The 17,583-nt window shown below is 41.6% G+C and overlaps 1 protein-coding gene across 1 annotated transcript; it reads right to left on the bottom strand.

The window, feature by feature from the left end:
* Positions 1 to 434: 434 nt before the first annotated feature.
* Positions 435 to 13,669, bottom strand: LOC111663053 (uncharacterized). The gene is made up of 6 exons (XM_023417101.2): positions 13,460 to 13,669; positions 13,209 to 13,349; positions 2,444 to 6,318; positions 1,989 to 2,052; positions 1,644 to 1,764; positions 435 to 1,141 (listed from the first exon to the last, which is right to left on the bottom strand). Exons 3-6 carry the CDS (start codon positions 2,808 to 2,810, stop codon positions 605 to 607), a joined length of 1,089 nt encoding a protein of 362 aa, XP_023272869.1. The 5' UTR covers positions 2,811 to 6,318; positions 13,209 to 13,349; positions 13,460 to 13,669; the 3' UTR covers positions 435 to 604.
* Between the last annotated feature and the right edge of the window lie 3,914 nt (positions 13,670 to 17,583).

Genomic DNA, 17,583 nt, shown 5'->3' with positions numbered 1-17,583 from the left:
TTAAAAAGTTTCCAAACTGGAACAATAATGTGGAATCAACAAGGGGCCGCCACAGTTTTGGCTGTGCACAGGCGCTGCTTTGTGTGATCCGCCAGCTCACATAAACTGTTGTATTTAATGGTATTAGATGATATGTGTGGACCTGTGCTGCCATGGCAACAGCATAATTGGAAATACGCCAGTTTCTCCATTGGTAAGTTACTCATGTAGAAGTGACTAATGCACAGCTGTGCAAACGTATAGTATCTCATTAATGTCAAAACCCCTTAGCTCAAACAGTATGATCGCTAATTACTTTTTAAATTTTCCACCCATATTTACAGAGGTTACTGTGAATATGATGCTCACAAATGGGGCCGCTTATTTATATACAGCTGAAGAGGAAATTGAGAGGAGGTGAAAGCATGTCGACATAATGACACCAACACAATATATAACATTTTCACATGCTATTGCTTTATTGGAGCTCCAAAGATGACACAGTTATATGGCTGTTATATCTATTGACTAAAAAGCATCTGTAGACCTGATGCAAGGCAAGCTATGCAGGCTGTTTTGGTCAGTATGTGGTGTGTGCAACATCTTGGTGATACTGTGTTTCTGTCTACTCAATGTGTACTTGTTTTATATCAGGAGCCTCCAGCTCCTGGCTCGGGACCTCGCTCAGTGGACTTTGGCCCTGCTCCGGCTCCTCGGGCTGGGTGATCTCCTCAGCAGCCTCCCCTGAGCCTGCCATTAACTGGATCTCTACATCCACAGCTGGTTCTTCTTGTTCCGGCTCTTTGGACATGTCTGGATCTGGGCTTTCTTGGCTTCCCACGGACTCATGCTGCTCTGAAGATTCATGAAGACTCTCTGTGCCTTTGCCATCATCTGCAGACACTGAAGGGAGGGATTCTCCAGCTGGCTGTTCATGGGTCTCCTCCTCCTGTTCCCTCCTCTCTTCATGCTCCTGAAGCCCAGCTGTGGCGCTGCCAGGGTGGGCCTCATCACCATGGACCTCTAGTGGAGACTCCTCCCCATGATCCTCAGCAGGCAGAAACTCTGGAGCCTCTGGTACGCTGCTGCTGTCTGGCTCTGTTTCAGGGGTTTCTTCTTTCTCATGTTCTTCTTCCTGTTCTCCAGTAGCATCCATCTCCATCTGTCCACAATTATGTATAAAATTAATTTAATGAAATGAAATGATTGATTTACACATTAAATCTCATATATTTAATTCTTTAAAAAACCAAAGTGTGAAAATGAGAAGTTGTAGGTTAAATTGTGGAGGCTGCTCACAACCCCTGCAACATTTTGTTATCACAAAAAGTAAAAACAAGTTAAACAATCAAGAGATGTGTTCATCTGTGAGCTTTATATAGTTACTGGGAGACAGATTTTATTACCTTCAGACAGAGACAGGCTAGCTGTTTCCCCCAGTTTCCAGTCTTTATGCTATGCTATGCTATGCTATGCTATGCTATGCTATGCTATGCTATGCTATGCTAAGTGACATTAACGGGGTGGCGGTGGTATGTTCTCATCTAACTTTCAGCAAGAAAGTAAATAAGCATTTACACACACACACACACACACATACACATACACATACACATACAAATACACATACATAGCTTTAAAAGTAAATAAACTTCCCACTTCACCTTTATGGGAATGATAATGGCAGCAGGAACAGAGGTCTCAGGGACGGGAGCTTCCACAGTCAGGATCCCGTCAACAGAAAGTGTGGACATGATTTTGGTTGCATCAATTTCGGCTGGGAGCCTGAAAGTGACAGGGTCATGTTCACAATGCCACTACAAACAATGTGCCGGCGCTTCCAATACGGTAATATCTAATTTTTCAGTTCAGTGAGCGTTTTAGAGATCAGATACTGCTGAAAACAGACCCTCGGTGCCACAGTCTGTGCTGCCGACTGTTGTTTGAAACGGCTTAAACTGAGTATGCTTCACCGTCTGCAGGTGAATGTCAGTGTTAACTTTGCATACCTGTATTTCCTTGTAAAACATCTGGCAATAAATCCATGTTCATCTGGCCTCTCCTCGTGTTTCCCTGGGGATGGATTACCGTTTATGAGGAAGAATGTGAGGACACACAGAGGAATCAAGCGACACAGAGAAACCACTCAACACAGAAATTAATTTCTGCCACAGAGCTGTGATTTTAATTTCCCCGGGCACATTATTTAAGCAGCTTTCTAATTTTGTTACATTCAGCTTCCTTTCCATCAGTGTTAAGTTCTTAGGGGTTTATTCTGTGAACTGTGAGAGAACTCTATCTAGATAACTCTTATACTCTTTGAGATAATAATATTAGATAGATAAGATTATTAATGTTGTATGAAAAGTAGAAACTAGCCAGTGTGTAAAAGTAATTAGCAATGTTAATAAAGTCAACTTTTGGAGCTGTTTAATTAACATAGCTGTGAGCCAGTGTTCTGTACCTCCAACCTCCAGGAATCCATCTTTGACGCTGAGACAAATCTCTGAGGGGGAGAAGTGAGCCACGTCCAGGCTGACCCTCCACTTGTACTGCTCCTTAATAATCTTCTGGCTGGGATGATGCATCGACCCAGAGATGTAGGGCACAAACAGCGGAGCGGGTATGTACCCTGGCCAAGCAGAGGCTGCCAAACTCCTCTGGAGCCAGTCCACATTCATCCACCAAGGGTCCCCTGGCTCCAGGAAAGGCGGCAGGCCAACATCCTGATTGAAAAGCCGGCTAGACTGCCACCATTTTCTCAGGGGGTACCAGGGGCCACCCCTGCCATACTCCCCACATGACAGCTCTGTTGTGGCCTGTTCACTCATATTTCAAGAAAGAAAATCACACAGAACAAAAAAAAAACCAACAAACAACAAAACGAAGGAGAAGATGAAAAATAGCAGCCCTTGTTTGATGACAGTCAGCAAGTAACTTTTGGACTGTCTGGGTCAACTCGCTGAAATTAAAATTGACTTAATGAGTGAGGGAATGATACAAGAAAGATTTGCCAAAGCTAAGTGTGGTGAGACAGAGAAATCTCCGAGGGGCTTTATATAACGCTCCTGTCTGTTTTTCGCGCTTATTAAGCACTCATGCCGATCCCATGAGAAGGGTGTGTGGGCATGGGGTGATGGGTGTGGAGGGAAGGCCGCTACCTCTCGCTGGCCTGAAGAAGGCAGCAGACTAATTAGTTGTATTTATAACTTTTAAGGGCATGATGGCAAATAGCAGGCAGTTGGCCGAGGCCAGTTTGTGTTTGAACTGTTGCATCTGTTGCCTGAAGACTGTTCTTCTCACATCCCAGTGAACTCTATTCTGTCAGTGGTGACTGGGCTCCTCAGTCTTGTCATGAGCCAGTGATAGCGTCTCCTCCACCTGTGTTTCACCCCTCAAAGGGCACAGAGTGGCACCAGTTTGTCTGGAGCATGAAATACCTCTGCTAGAGGCTGGGGAGGACAGAAAATGCTCCTTTTTTGTGTTATCTGAAACGTTTCAGTGGCATGTGTGTGTATTGGGTGTATAAAGCTCCGTTCCACTCCATTTTTCTTTCGCTCGGCAGTTTCAACAGGATTATTATTGTTCCCTCTTTTATCAAGTGTGACAGACTTGTCAGTGTTTCATTTTTAGAGCCGTGTGCCCTGAGATTTTGGCATACTGTCCATTGGAGCACAAAACAGATTGAACAGATGTTTCTGACACTTTGTGTGATGCCTCACCCACAGATTCTGTCTGTAGGATACACAGTGAGAGGTTAGATTGGGATTCGATGTTGTTGCTGCTGCTGCTGCTGCTGCTGCTGCTGCTGCTGCTGGGGTCGCCTGAAAAATGGGTTCCTCTGTTTCACCTATTATTAGAGACTTTAATCCTGTTCACATTAGAGGCATCCATGCTTTAATAAGGTGTCCCTGCTGTTATTTAAAACTAGTTTGAGAGGTTAAAATGAAATTTGGAAAAGTTACAAGAAAAGATGATAAAATAAAATACATGTATTTTAGGAATGATAACTGTACAAGAAAAACAATATGGTCTTTATCAGTTTAAGTGAATTTTCAACCTTATATATACATCTTATGTATACATCTTAAACTCTGGGAAAGATACCACTCTTCACCATTTTTTAAATTAAGCAAATGCTCTGATATAAGGAAAGCTTAGTATACTCTTCCAGAAATAGAAAGTGAAGAGAAAATGGTGTTAATTCCTGCTGATTATCCTCAAAAGTAGCCTAAATGATATCACAATTAATGGTTCAACTAGCAGTAGTAGAAGTAGAGGTTGTTTTTTTTTAAATCTAATTTTACTCCGTATTCTCAGCTTTTGTTTGTTGCTCAGTGAGGTGAAATTTCCTGATGAAATGTGTGTGTTCAGGTTTCAAGCTAGTCCAGTGTGTCCACGCAAACACCAGCAGCTGATTTCACTGATGAGTTCCTCTTGTCTGGTTGTTAATTAGTGGCAGAGGGTCGAGTCAATCCAGCTCAACAGAGTACTGGTATTTGTCTTTCCTGACTTCTCCAGACTTTTCTCTGTCTGCATCATAAAATAGATAATTGGCCACAAGGTGATTATAGTGTAATTTTTACAATTAGCAGGTTGAGAGCTTTCCAGGTTGATCTCACAGCTGCACGGACTGAAGAGATGAAGCATGAAAAGGTAGATTAATGGACTGAGGGAAAATTGCTATTGATTCTGCAACATTATCTTGATTTATTAATTCGGATTGAGCACATGCAGTGATTTTGACGAAACCAAATAAGCTTTGGCTTACTTCAGCCAATAGTATCGTTTATGATACATAGTATAATAGTATATTCATAATATTTTGGAGCTGGATTGTAAGTTTCATAACATGTATAATCTAAGAGGTGAGTGATTAATGTTTAATGCAGCCAAGCGGAAGGATTCACTGTTCATGTCAATCTGTAGGCAAGTATGTTTCCAGGTTGTAAGACTCACAGTAACAAGAGTGAGACAACAGTTAGAGGCTAACAGGCCTTTTTCATAATAGACACTTTGACATGTTAAATATTAAAATTAATTTGGATGAATTCCATTTAGCTGCTTCATGGTCCTAGTATTGTGCATGCTGTTTCACGTTCACAGTCATGGCTTACTGGGACACTTGAATAGACATTGGTGATGTTATTAAAGCTTTTTCTACTATAGGCTAATTGTTTTGACTTAGTCATAGTGTGAAAACACAGGTGTAATAAGTAATGCTGATAATGATTAATATTCCATGTGTTAGCTGTGTCACATTCAGGGTCTTGCCTGCAGTCTAATTGGTGTGGCTTAATAGAACAGAGCCATCATAAATGTTATTAATTGCACTTTCCAGTGAAGCTGTCTGCTGTGAAAAAGGTCTACAGTTAAAAAAAAACAAACTCAAACAAAATCCATTCTCATTGGGATTGATTGATAGCTCACCTAGTTCTTCAGCTGACACAGGCGTTAGGCTACCATAACTTAGTGGATTTTCATTCAATTTGTTTTTTTTAAATTAATGTTTACAAATCCTCAATGCAAACGCCTCAAATATAATTACATGGCTGATACAAAACTGTCTTTTACTGCCCTACAAAAGGCAAAATTCAGTAACTACATACTAAAAACTGAGTGCAATAGTGGGTGCAGCTAATCTTAGGCTTAAAGCTAAAGCTAAAACTGAGTTTACTTAATTGCTTTCCATGAAATAATTTGTGATTAAAAAAAAAAAAACATTTCTCATCTTATGGTAACATTAGTGTAATTAGCTAGTGTGATTTGAACCTGGTGGAAATAGTTTTCCCCTCATATTTGAAATGCACAGAACTGCATTTCAAACATTCATAGCTGCAATTAGGAATTTTTTTTTTTTAATAGTACATTTTATTGAGAGTGTCCATTTACTTTTGGCCATATAATGTTTTTCCTTTTTTTTAAAACTTCCTTGAGGGCGGAGCTTAATTTGTCGTTGCCATGGGAAACGGAGGTCGCAGGCAGGTTGCAGGGCAAAAACGCTGAAAGTTTGGCGACTTCGTAAAAACGTATATTACACTTGAACTCATTGTCACTGTGTAATCAGTCAGCGGGTGTGTCAGCCATTACTGTGCAACTTCAGTCCGCTTCGTAGCTTACAGACTCATCATGATTAATCGTAATACTTCGCTGGATCCGCGTCGCTTGGGTTCAGCGAATCCTGTCTCGGTTTGTGGCCATAAACCTCGTGGACGCCCGAAGCGGGAGGAGCCGGACTCCTGGGAGAATCATGACCGCGGAAAGCTGCACCTGTTCCGGCTGAGCGGCCGAGAAGCTCCCGGTGGATCAAGTGAAGCGCCCAGACGGCCCTCGCATGATCTGGAGAAGAAAGCAGTGATCCTGATTATGGGAAAACAAAACTTGGGAAAGGTATTTCTGAGTTTTGTTTGTGTGTGTGTATATATATATATATATATATATATATATATATATATATATATATATATATATATATATATAAAGAAGAATGAGAGACTTGAGAAGATACTCTCTCAGATGAGTTTCCCTACCCCCTGTAAACACATCATCACCAAATCATATTGATGTCTTGAATCAGGATTAACTTCAAAGATCACTGGCAGTTTATTCATTTCACCCAAAATAAAAAAAATGCCTCATCTGAAGGAACCCAACTCTCTCTTTCTCTCTCTGCTGTTTTATTTTCTGATTCATCCCATCCCATCTGGCAGCAGCTAAAGATCAGAAAGTTTTCATGGTCCCTCCTGCTTTTCCTCCCTTGAACTGCTAATGCCCTTCTCAAGCGATATTTTCATATCTTTCTGTGTACGAGTGTGTGATCCCTTTCATTTCATGGCAGGGTTTCTATCTCTCATTCATCAGTCACCCCAGCCACCCCCCCTGGGCAAGAGTAGTCCCTTCCAAGACCAGTCACATCATCTACTTTTAATGGACACTGATCCTTCTCCGCTCTCAAGCACGTCAAGTGTGTCGCAAATCAAATTTTCTAGCTCAGATGAAAACACATTTCGGACTCACATTCAATGGATGGGAAACACACCCGTGACCCAGTTTACTGTAATAGGCCTCAGTGTGATTCGAGTTGGGGAGGATCTCAGAGATAGTTTTTGAAGGCCCAGTGGGCTTTGCAGAGTCAGTTTTCCTAATCAGTAACACAGATGCTGTGTCTGATCCCCCAAAGCCTGCACCCCCCTAACAAATGCATTTGAAGTAAGACATTGCCATTTGTAAGATGATTACAGTCACCTGTGCTCAGGGGAGGACTCTGCAGAGGCCAGTCGCAGCGAATCACAAGGCTTCAAACAGCCCGCCATGGATCCACGGGATATTAGCAGCTAATGCATCAAAGGGGATGAAGTGTCAAATGGCTGGTTTGTTCCTGTGGACACTGCATTCATCATAGTTATTGTGAGGCTGGCTCAGTCGATGAGGCAGGCCGGCTGGCCGGCGAATAGAGAGACGTGGTCCGTATCAAAACTGACACATCAAAATGGACTGGCTTATCTATGGAAATATATTTTTGGAAAGCCGTTTTACAAGTTATTGCAGCCAGCAGTGAGTCAGATATAATGCGGAGCAACGCTTGAACTTCGATCTAACAGACAATGATGCTATTGCTTGAAGAAATTCGTACGCTGAATTGGTTTAGCCATGCCTGTTGCCAATCCATTGTCTCTATGACTACAGTGAGCAAGAATATCCCTGTATACACTGTAAATCACCAAGGAGGGAAAACAAGGCAATCTCATCTTCTGCAGTTTCCTGCTCTATGTTATTACATTTACAATGCTTTTGATTCAGCTCTCTGTGGTGCTCTTAAGACAAATGCAATACTAACAATCGTTTGGGGTTTGTGTGTTAACCCTGGCTCCTGCTTGAAAATACACAGGCTAAGAGACCATTTCTAACATAATACATTTTTCCATTACACAAATGGAACATGCATTTTCTGTGTGCATTCATATGGGCACATACAGTATTCATATGCTGAGGTCTCTATTCTCTGTGTCCACTGAAGTAGCAGAAAGGCAACAACAGTGTCCCGGTTTGACTCGAAAGAGATTTGCAGCAAATGAGCTCATCCATCAGCAGAAGCGTGTGGGGACAAGGGGATGATGAGGAGAAGGAGGGTGTGGAGGAAGATGAAAAGAGACGGTGGGGTGGAGCAGGGGCCGAGCAGTGGCAGGACTGCTCATTGAAGCCTCACAGTGAAATATGACGGCTGTGGCATTTCCACGCTCTCCAAAACCTTCTCTTGTCCTTTGGATTGTTTCAGCTTTAACACTTAAACTCTGCTTGGTCATTGTCCAGTTCATCCGTGGCTTTGCCATATATCTAAAAAGATATGACATGTAAGGGACTAGCATTTGTAACTGTATTAACCACCAACAATTCAGCATTTACTCTCTGGAAATTCTTATATTGTGATGGGGTTAAAACCCCTCAACATAGCCTTCCCCTTTTCCCCAGCTTTAAGGTCTGTATCACTTTGTTTCACCTACAAGATATGATATACTGACTGAAAATTTCAAACCCAAAACTCCACATTTATATGGCTGCACCACTCAATTAAATGGAAGTATTCTAGATGTGTTTTCATTTTATACACATTTCCCCCCCCAAATTCAGCTTGACATATTTGGTACTTTTGGAAACTTTGAAATAAATGTAATGTATTTAGCTCCTGATCAGCAAACCTAATCTACCACAGAGTCGGTGCAGTTTAAGGGTTTAATTTTGCATGGCCACAAAGGTATTTGAACCAGTAATCAGAGCTGTGAATGTGATTACTCAGCAATAAAATATCTGGACTTTAAAGTGAATCTGTTGAGGTTTGAATAAAATGAAGTAGACACAAGACTGACTGGGAGCAATAGATGATTTTTGGCTCACTTTTTAGTCATTGATCCATGGTCAGAGTTTGAGCCATGGCTCGATTAAAAATTGTGCCAGTTGTTATTGTGAGGGAAGAATAGCTCCCTTGGGTAGACAAAACAGCATTGTTGTTGATAGTGCAGTAAATGCTGCCAAGACAGAAGCATTTTATTTAACTTGTCAATACTTAAGATACCCTCGTCGAGCTACTCAACTATACAAGTTTTTTGTTGCAAATTAAGGTACACTCTGTTCATTTCTGTTCTAAAAACAAGATGGACTACCCTCACTTCCCAGAACTGTATTCTCACGAGCCTCATATGCAGATGCAAGAATAATGGTTTACCACTTTACCACTTGAAATTCTTGTCTTTTTGAAACAGTGGGTCCTTTGACAGACAGAGGTCGGCCAAAGGAGGATTCTCCCTTCTAGTCAGCAACTGTTCATTTTGGTGGCTATAATGGCAAATGTCTATTTAGCTCGTTAACTAATTAAGCTTACATTAGCTTCATAAGTTGATTGAAAACACTGTCTCTGGCTGACGTTTTGTGTTTCCAGCTCAATCGTTTTATAACAGTTCTAGGGCGTAAACATTGTGCTATGTCAGGTAGCATTAGTTGGGGCTGCTGAGTAGGTTTCTCCAAAGTGAAGTAGTAGTTACTTCCAGTAAAGGACTGGACAGAGATGCTAACGTTAGCCTAAATTGTAATACTCTTGCCAATTTAGATTTGCTAGATTTAGCAACATATAGTCAAGGGCTATGTTTCAGTATGTAAAACATATGTATTCATATGTAAATGAGAACTTGACAGAATGAAAATGCAATGTTGTGACTGAAATATGCTAATTAGCTCCTGACGTCATCTAGTGATGGTCAGTGGGTGTGCTATCTATGAACAGGGCTTTTCTTTGACATACACTGGAACCCCACAAACTTATTTAAGCTTGTTAGTTAATTTGTAATGCTGAGTTACTACTTTAAATAGTAAGCTAGTTAGCAGTACATGCTAATGATTGCAACAGTTAAACACACTGTGACCCGTTTCTTACACTTTGGCTCTTGTGGTTTTTGTTCTGAAAATACAAATAAAAGAGACAACCCTCTAAAAAGCAGGATAACATTTCTTATAGTACATTTTGTAGCATTTTGATATAAATATTAATTTTTTGATTTATTCATACAGATCAGTGGCGATTGCTCTAAGACTGCAAGGGAAGCTCAGCTTCCCCTAAAATGTCAACAAAATAAGTGGTCAAATATGAACTGTTGTGTGTACATTTCATTGACTAAATATGCGCTAGAACACATTCATCTTTTGTTCAAAATCAGCTACTTATCACAGGTAACCGACACGACTTCTTCTCATTCATCCCCGCAGCGCCACAGTGCTTTACACAGTGTAGACGCCGACCGTCTACTGACTTCAATGGGGAAGCATAGAGTGGGTTGTTCCGCTGCAGCGAAACTAGACGGTCATTGGATAAATGCCGGGCTTTGTCCCGCCCATCGGACGCTCAGCGTCTCTGGGGGTCTATTGGACAGTGGGCTGGCCCGGACGCTCGGCTTCTGCATGATGATTGGATGATCTGTCTGAGGCTGAGTCCCTTTTTGATTGACAGCGAAATGAGCGAATCAGCGATCTTGAAGTATAAGCATCCACCGGAGAATTTGTCAAGTCTTTCATTCCGTTGTTCGGAGTTGATCTGGAGACGTTACTGTTCCTCAGCGACTTTGTCTTTGTTAAAAACGACTAGCGTTGTGTTTGGCGACTCTCTTCTGTCACTCTGCGAATTTACATATAAATAAACGGACACATTTTATGATGTAGGCCGAAAATGAGCTTCCCCTCCTTATAAGACCACCAGCCGCCACTGGTACAGATGCAATTTAAGTTTTATGGATTTCTTATTGTTTAATTTCATGTCATATGCTTTTGTCTCCATTTTCAGCAGCTTGAGATGTTATTGGAAATAAGTGTTTTCATTGTAACATTGTTGGATTGTAGATGCTTAAATAAATAGAATGGAAAAACCTGAAGATGAATATCACTCTAGAATATCCAGCTCTGCCTCTTTGCTTTCTCCCTGATGATCTATTCATAGGCGACTACCGATGACCCACCGAAGAGAGCAGGCGACCAGTCCATTTACAGCAATCTTCCAGATTCCACAAGAGTAAGTAAGGTGTGACAGTTGATCATTAAGCCCACATTTATACTCCTCTCACACCCTGTTATCCAATTCACACTGTAGAAAACATCAGTTTATCTTGCACGAGAAGGTTTTTTTTACTCATTGCAGTTAATTATGTCTAGATTAATTGCCTGATTATCTGTCATTTCCATAAACAGTGTCATATTAGAGACAATTTTTACACTTGGCCTGCTGCCCAATTTGCCTCTGCAGAGGTCACATGGGGATGCGGCAGAGTCCTTCATGGGTGAAGAGGTGCTCCAGTGCAACTCAGAAGACAAAAGGATAATAGCTGCTTGTGCTTTTGTTTTTTTGTCTTTATGTTTTTTGCACTTTCTTTTCAGAGTTCACCAGTTTTTCGTACCCGGGCTGGAAAAAGAGAAGATATCATTTCCTTGAGGAAGCATCTGGACCACGCCAGGTGAGAGTTACATCTTAACAAATGTGGAAAAAATTTAATCCCTTCTGTTTACTTTTTGAGGGAGAAAGTGTTGATATAAATATGTGGTGTGTAGCTGCTATTTCCCCTGAAACAGATAACGACTACCGTAGCGCCTATTCATGGAAAAAGTCACATTTAACAATAACATTGCTCAGGAAAAAAAAGGAAAGCTGCAACAGTTCGCTCACTGCAGGTATGCTCAGCTTTCAGTGCTTTTGAGTCCTGCAGGCAGTGGAGTCCTGGCAGTGAAAAAGCTGTGGCATTTGGTCCAGCGTGTGTGTATGTGTGTGTGTGTGTGTGTGTGCATTGAGTGTGTGTGTGTGCAACCCCCTAACCCCACCTCAGGGTGTAGAGACAACATCCTCTGGGGGCAGCCAAGGGTACTTCCAACCGGCTGACATTTCTGACAGCCTCTGATAGAGCCCAGAGTGCTGAATTATTCATACAGGTGTTATGGAGAAAGGTTGCCATTTTCACAGGAGAAACTAACCCCCAGATGAATTGTGGCTGTTTATCCCTGCAAGTGAATACAGGAGTAATGATTTGGGACTGTGATGGCTTTTAGGCCAAATGGCAGCCCATCCTCTGTCAGTTCACATGTTGAAAGCTCATACATCTCGCTGCTTCTTAGGCCAGAGCAAACCTCTTGAACTCAATCAGCCTGGTTTTGTTTTTTTCTGCTTGGGCAGTGAGGGGGTAACATTTGACATGTAGTGGTCTGTTTTTCAGCAATACTGATATTTCATAATGGATAATAATCTAAATGGGAATATGCACCAGCCGATTATCACCCACTGATGGTTTTGGGTTTATGTACCTTGATTTATATCAGCGACATTTTCTTTTTACTGTGGATAATCTACAGAGCACTTTCATAAAAGGAATGGAAGAAAGCATGTTGCTAGAGCTCGAAGGCATTTAGCCTAGCTTAGCATAAAGACAGTAAGGAGCCAAGAAATAGTTGAAGTGTATAACTCCCTATAAAACCACAGCTGGTCAATTTTACGTTTCTCTTACACATTAGACACATTAGAAACAACGGAGATAGAGCATGTTCATAGAGCGCCGCAGGGATGACATATTTTTGTAGGCCAACCCGGAAGTTAGCATCAGTCTCCCTTGACAAAAAGCAAATGGGATTTTTTACAAATCGCTTTTGGATAACTGCAGAAAATAAAAAGTAAAGACACGTTTTGTTCAGCACGATCATCTTCACAAATCAACACCACTGTTATGATTTTTGAAGCCTACATTCAATCTCCAGAAGCAAAAAGCTAATGTTAGGTCGTGAACAAACTACACCACAGTCGCGTGACCTCTTATGAAGTTAGTAATAATTTGCAAATGCACAAGTATAAACGCAGTCTCATTTAGCCACTTTTTAAGAGATGTAAAAGCTTAAAGAAATCATGACCTGGGTATTTACTGATGTATTTTATGTCTGTGTTAACCACAGATCTTATTTCACTCATCCTCAAAAAGACTTCGGGATGAGGCAACTGGAAGTGCTGAAATGTTAACTAATTTCCACGGTTTAGGAGTAATTCCTACGGCACTTTATTAGTGAGCATGCTGGGAAGTATGTTTTGTACTTTGGAGAGAGTGTGGCTAGCTGTTGTCATTCTTTATGCTAAGCTAGGCTAAGCACCTCATGGTTCCAGCTCAGTATTTAACTGAGAATATACAGCTCTATCTGGTGGCTTGTGCTGTCAATCTCACCTGTTGCTTCTGCCCTTCCCGCCTCTCCCGCAGCAGCATGTTGACTGCTCCTGCTACTCCTCCTCCTCCTCTCCTTCATCTCGCTCGTCATTAGCTGCTATCCCTTCCCGACCCTCTCTGCTACAGCAGCAATGGTTGAAACTGGGAAATATTCAAAACAAGTAACTTGGATAGCTAATCACACTGGTCAGGCTGTTCTGCTTTCCCATGTGAGTTTTCTTGAGTTTTTAGATACTCTGTTTTGCTAATACCTCTGGTCCAGACTGTCTTTGCACCTCCTCAGGACGAGTCTTTGTAGATATTTTTCAATACTCATGTGGATCAGAGTTAAAGAGGTAACATTAACATTATCCACTTGCGCCGTGCAGTCGATAGTGATTAGCAGCTATGCCATCCATCTTCTCTGTGGGGAAAAGCCAGTTACAATCCTTCCTCCCTCGCATGGTCATGTTTTGATTGTGTGTGCATGGAGAGGACGGGCTGTTCACAGACGGGTCTGTCAATACGTTGGTGTGAGAAAGGAAGACAGACACATCTGACTGGCCAAGTGTTTTCGGACGCAGCATTTTCACAATAAGAGTGAGGGTGGGGTATCAAACGACAAGTTTAAATATGTCTTTAGCACATATTTTTGTTATTATTTCCATATTTATATGGAAATACATATAGATTCCTTTGTCAGGGATGGTCAGTAAGTAAATTTTCGCTGTCTGAGCAGCATTACTTCTTAAGGGCAGACAGGACTCTGGTGACTCGGTATCGGAAAGTGACGAGATGGTCTAGCTCGGTCGGGGCTAGCCGGTTAGCAAGATAATTTCAGTAGAGGAAAATAAGTGACAGAAATAGAAGCAAAACAAGAGGGTTGCTTTCCACCACTGCAGACGGAAAGATAGTGCCATGTGAAAATAAATTATTTTATTCTTTGATTAAAGTCAGAATTCATGAAGAAGATAGAAACACAAAAATATCAGAAAAATAGGATAATAATATTACATAATGGCAAATAATGTATTTCAAATTTCCCTAATCCTCCTCAGTAGGACAGGGATTTGTCACATAATTTAAGAAAATCCCAAAAACCAAGACACAGCTGTAGTAATTGGCTCTTTTGTCTTCTATTTAAAGATGAGAGGGAAATTAGGACACAGTTTTAAAGATATTCACTTGAATTTGATCAGTCCCTGCACCACAGACGTCATGTTATTCACATCATGTGTACATAACATATTTTTTTGTTTAACTTTCTTTGTATCATGGGGCTTTTTGTTATGGGTTTTACTAATCCATTCATGCCCTGAGCATGCAGTCACTCACATCGGGCACACAATATGGAGACAAACTGTGATTCTCCATGAAATTATCTGGTGTGCGGCTACCACGAGAGTCCGGTTTGGTTTAGTATTTCCTGCTGTTTCCTTTCTGTTTTGTCTCAGTAGATACTGCAAAGCGTAATGAGGGTGTTTTGGCTCTTACCCTCGCCTGTGGTACTCTGTCATTTATGACTGCACCAGCTTGTGTTGTCGGGGTCTGCCATTTGTCTCTGGCGATGTTGACATGAAGCATCCCACGCCGAGTCCTGTTTCTCATCACATTGTAGCTGACAGATAATACTTCCCAAGTTGCATTCTTCTTCTAGATTTATAATTAGGATTTGATCATGAAATTTTTTTGAACTCGTTGTGTTATCATACCCTGCAAAATTCACCATGCTGGCGCCTGTTTATCGTTAGTTGGGTGTTCAAAATCCACACATAGGAATTTATGATCATGTGAGAGTAGAAGCGATGAGTAGATTCAGAGTGGAGCCACAGTATCTTAGTTGGTCTAATCACTGTAAAGATTTCTCACCTACCACGAACCCTGTCTCTTTTGTTGCCTGGCAACAAGCTGCCGCCCAAGGGCTCCCATGATCTGATATGTTAAAAACTGTCCCCCTCCATCACCACCCTTCCCCCTATACACAAACGTGTACATTTTTTACATTGCAATTGCATTTTTAACCACCTATCAAAAATCTTCTTTCCAAGCATTGTCATCTTTAATGAGCATTTCAAGCCAGCTTCTAATTTGTGGTCATGATTCACTCCCACAAAGAAGAATAACTTGGTATTGACTGGAAGGACAGACGGCGGTGATTAGACGAGGCATAATGGGGTTTCACTTCAGAGCTTCTTGGCTTTTGAACACAAAAGTTTCATTGTGTGTTTATGTATTGATGATACATTGCTTCTTCTCAATGCCTTTTATTTTCTTGTCACACCAGATGCTGCAGCCTGTCTGACTCTGCAGCTTTCTTCTGACTGCCCCCCCACCACCCCACACACACACACACACACACACACACACACACACACACACACTCAGACTTTCCCTTCACTGGATTATTGTTCGGCTTTCATGTTACACTCAGGCACAACCGGTGCTTTTGTCACAAGCATTTAAACATTTGTGTGTGTGGTGCATCAAACACAGGCAGAGAGAGACACCTGCTCGCCTGCCAGTTTGAAGATATTAACCAGTTTTTAAAAAAAGAAACATTAGCTGAACTAAAGTGAAAGAGTCATTTTAGCACAAAGAGCTATCAAAATTAGTCACGTCTGAGGCAAGGTCACTGAGCCGCCTCCCACACTCTTGGCAGCTGGCAGCTACTCCAGGGAAAAAAACTTTTTTGCACATTTGAAGCTACAAGTCATTAGCAATGCTGATAGAAAAACACTTTAATTAAGACTGTTGTATTTTGGACTTAGATGTCACATCTGAAGATTAATAAGTAATATCACGGGTGTGGTGATATGCAAATAGAACAGCCATGCCTCCAAGCTAAACTGTGTGCACTCTGTGTATCGCCGAACGGAGCCAAATTAGCATGCTGGAACACAAGTGCGCGGTGCCCCCCTCCTAGGCTGAAGTGCTTGGCTCCACTTGTGGGCGAAATATTACCAGCCAGCTGCTCGCTAGATAACAAATAAGAACTGGAGCAGCAGCGGGTTGGAACATATGCAGGCGTTTGTGCCTTTGCTTGTCTGGTCTCACCCTGGCAGAAAATGTAGTTCGCCTGGAAAGGAAAGGTCATGAGAATATTGTAAGGTCACGGCTGCTCTGACCCTCACTCCTCTTATTTGTGTCTTGTAATGTTTATAATCAGGAAAATGAAGCCTCTTCTTGTTACAGTCACATTCGCAGGTTGCTCTGGACAACTGGGGTAGCCAGATGAGGTTTAATGACCGTAATGAATGCATTTCACTCCACATAAAGCATTTGCTTAACTTCCTGTTGACTTCCTGTTAGCTCCCTGCACACATAATTGGCATGAAATAATTTACTGGTACCGCTGTTCTTCAAGACCCTGAGACAAATTTTACTGACCTGACTGGCTCAAATTCTAATTGTATTAAGGAAAATTATGTGGTGTTCATGATACAACAGTTTTGTAATGATTGTCTTTGTGGCAAAGTCTTTTTGAACCAGGGTGTGTGATGTGACCTGCAATAGCTACATATAGATCTTCATTTTTGTTTCCTGTTAAAGGGGTTTTTGGGAAGTTTTTCCTTAAGCCGGTCACAGGTCCAAGGATAAACGGGGGTCGCATGTTGAACACCTTGAGGCAGATTTGAGATTTGTGATATTAAAATGAACTTGACTTGAAAATCTCAAAGCATCAAGGACCAGTGCTGTTCCCTGTGGCTTGGCTTTGCATCCGCTTTTGGCAGCTAGCTGTCTTTTTATGCCTCCACGTCCACGACAGCCATGGCCAGATGCATTATGTTTTCGGGTTGTCCATCCGTCTGTCCGTTAATCTTTCCATCTGTCCCACTCTCATCAAAGCGAAATCTAGGTAGCGCCTTGAGGGAACTTCTTCAAATTTGACATAAACATTTATTCGGACTCAGGGATGAACTGATTAGATTTTGGTGGTCAGAGGTCAAGGTCACTGTGATCTCACGTCTGTCCCGTTCTTGTGAACGTGATATATCAGAGTTTCTCATTAGATAACGTGAGAATTCATAGGCTTATCATTATAAAATACACTCAATACCTTTTTTATCAATCAAATTCAAAGTCTTCACTGCATATATGAAATGAGTCTGGACAGACATGGATGTAAAGTGCAACTTGATTGGTTGACAGAGGCATACAACCGCTATGTGGTAATTGTAGTCTTCTCCGTGCATTTTGCTGGTGTATGACAGTGATGCTTCACTCGTTACTGCCACCTACTGTTGATCAGTGGGATCGCAGTGAAACTGCTGGCAGGAATGTGCCACATCACTTTCTTGGAGTATACAGTTACTTGGTCTCTTAATTAGGTTTATCTGTGCAATCCAGTACAACAGTTCTGCCACATACTCCACCTTTACAGAGCTTATAATGGCTT

Source organism: Seriola lalandi, unplaced genomic scaffold (assembly GCF_002814215.2).
Source record: "Seriola lalandi dorsalis isolate HSWRI2012SDOR001 ecotype SW California unplaced genomic scaffold, Sedor1 jcf7180002054572, whole genome shotgun sequence".
Taxonomy (NCBI): Eukaryota; Metazoa; Chordata; class Actinopteri; order Carangiformes; family Carangidae; genus Seriola; species Seriola lalandi.
Note: the sequence above shows the minus strand (reverse complement) of the source record. Positions and strands in the feature narration are given on the sequence as shown.

Coding starts and splice junctions, on each gene's coding strand:
- LOC111663053 (XM_023417101.2), bottom strand. CDS start 2,810: ATGAGTGAACAGGCCACAACAGAGCTGTCATGTGGGGAGTATGGCAGG. Junction 2,053..2,443: donor TGGATTCCTGGAGGTTGGAG/GTACAGAACACT, acceptor ATCCATCCCCAG/GGAAACACGAGGAGAGGCCA. Junction 1,142..1,643: donor CCATTATCATTCCCATAAAG/GTGAAGTGGGAA, acceptor AATTGTGGACAG/ATGGAGATGGATGCTACTGG.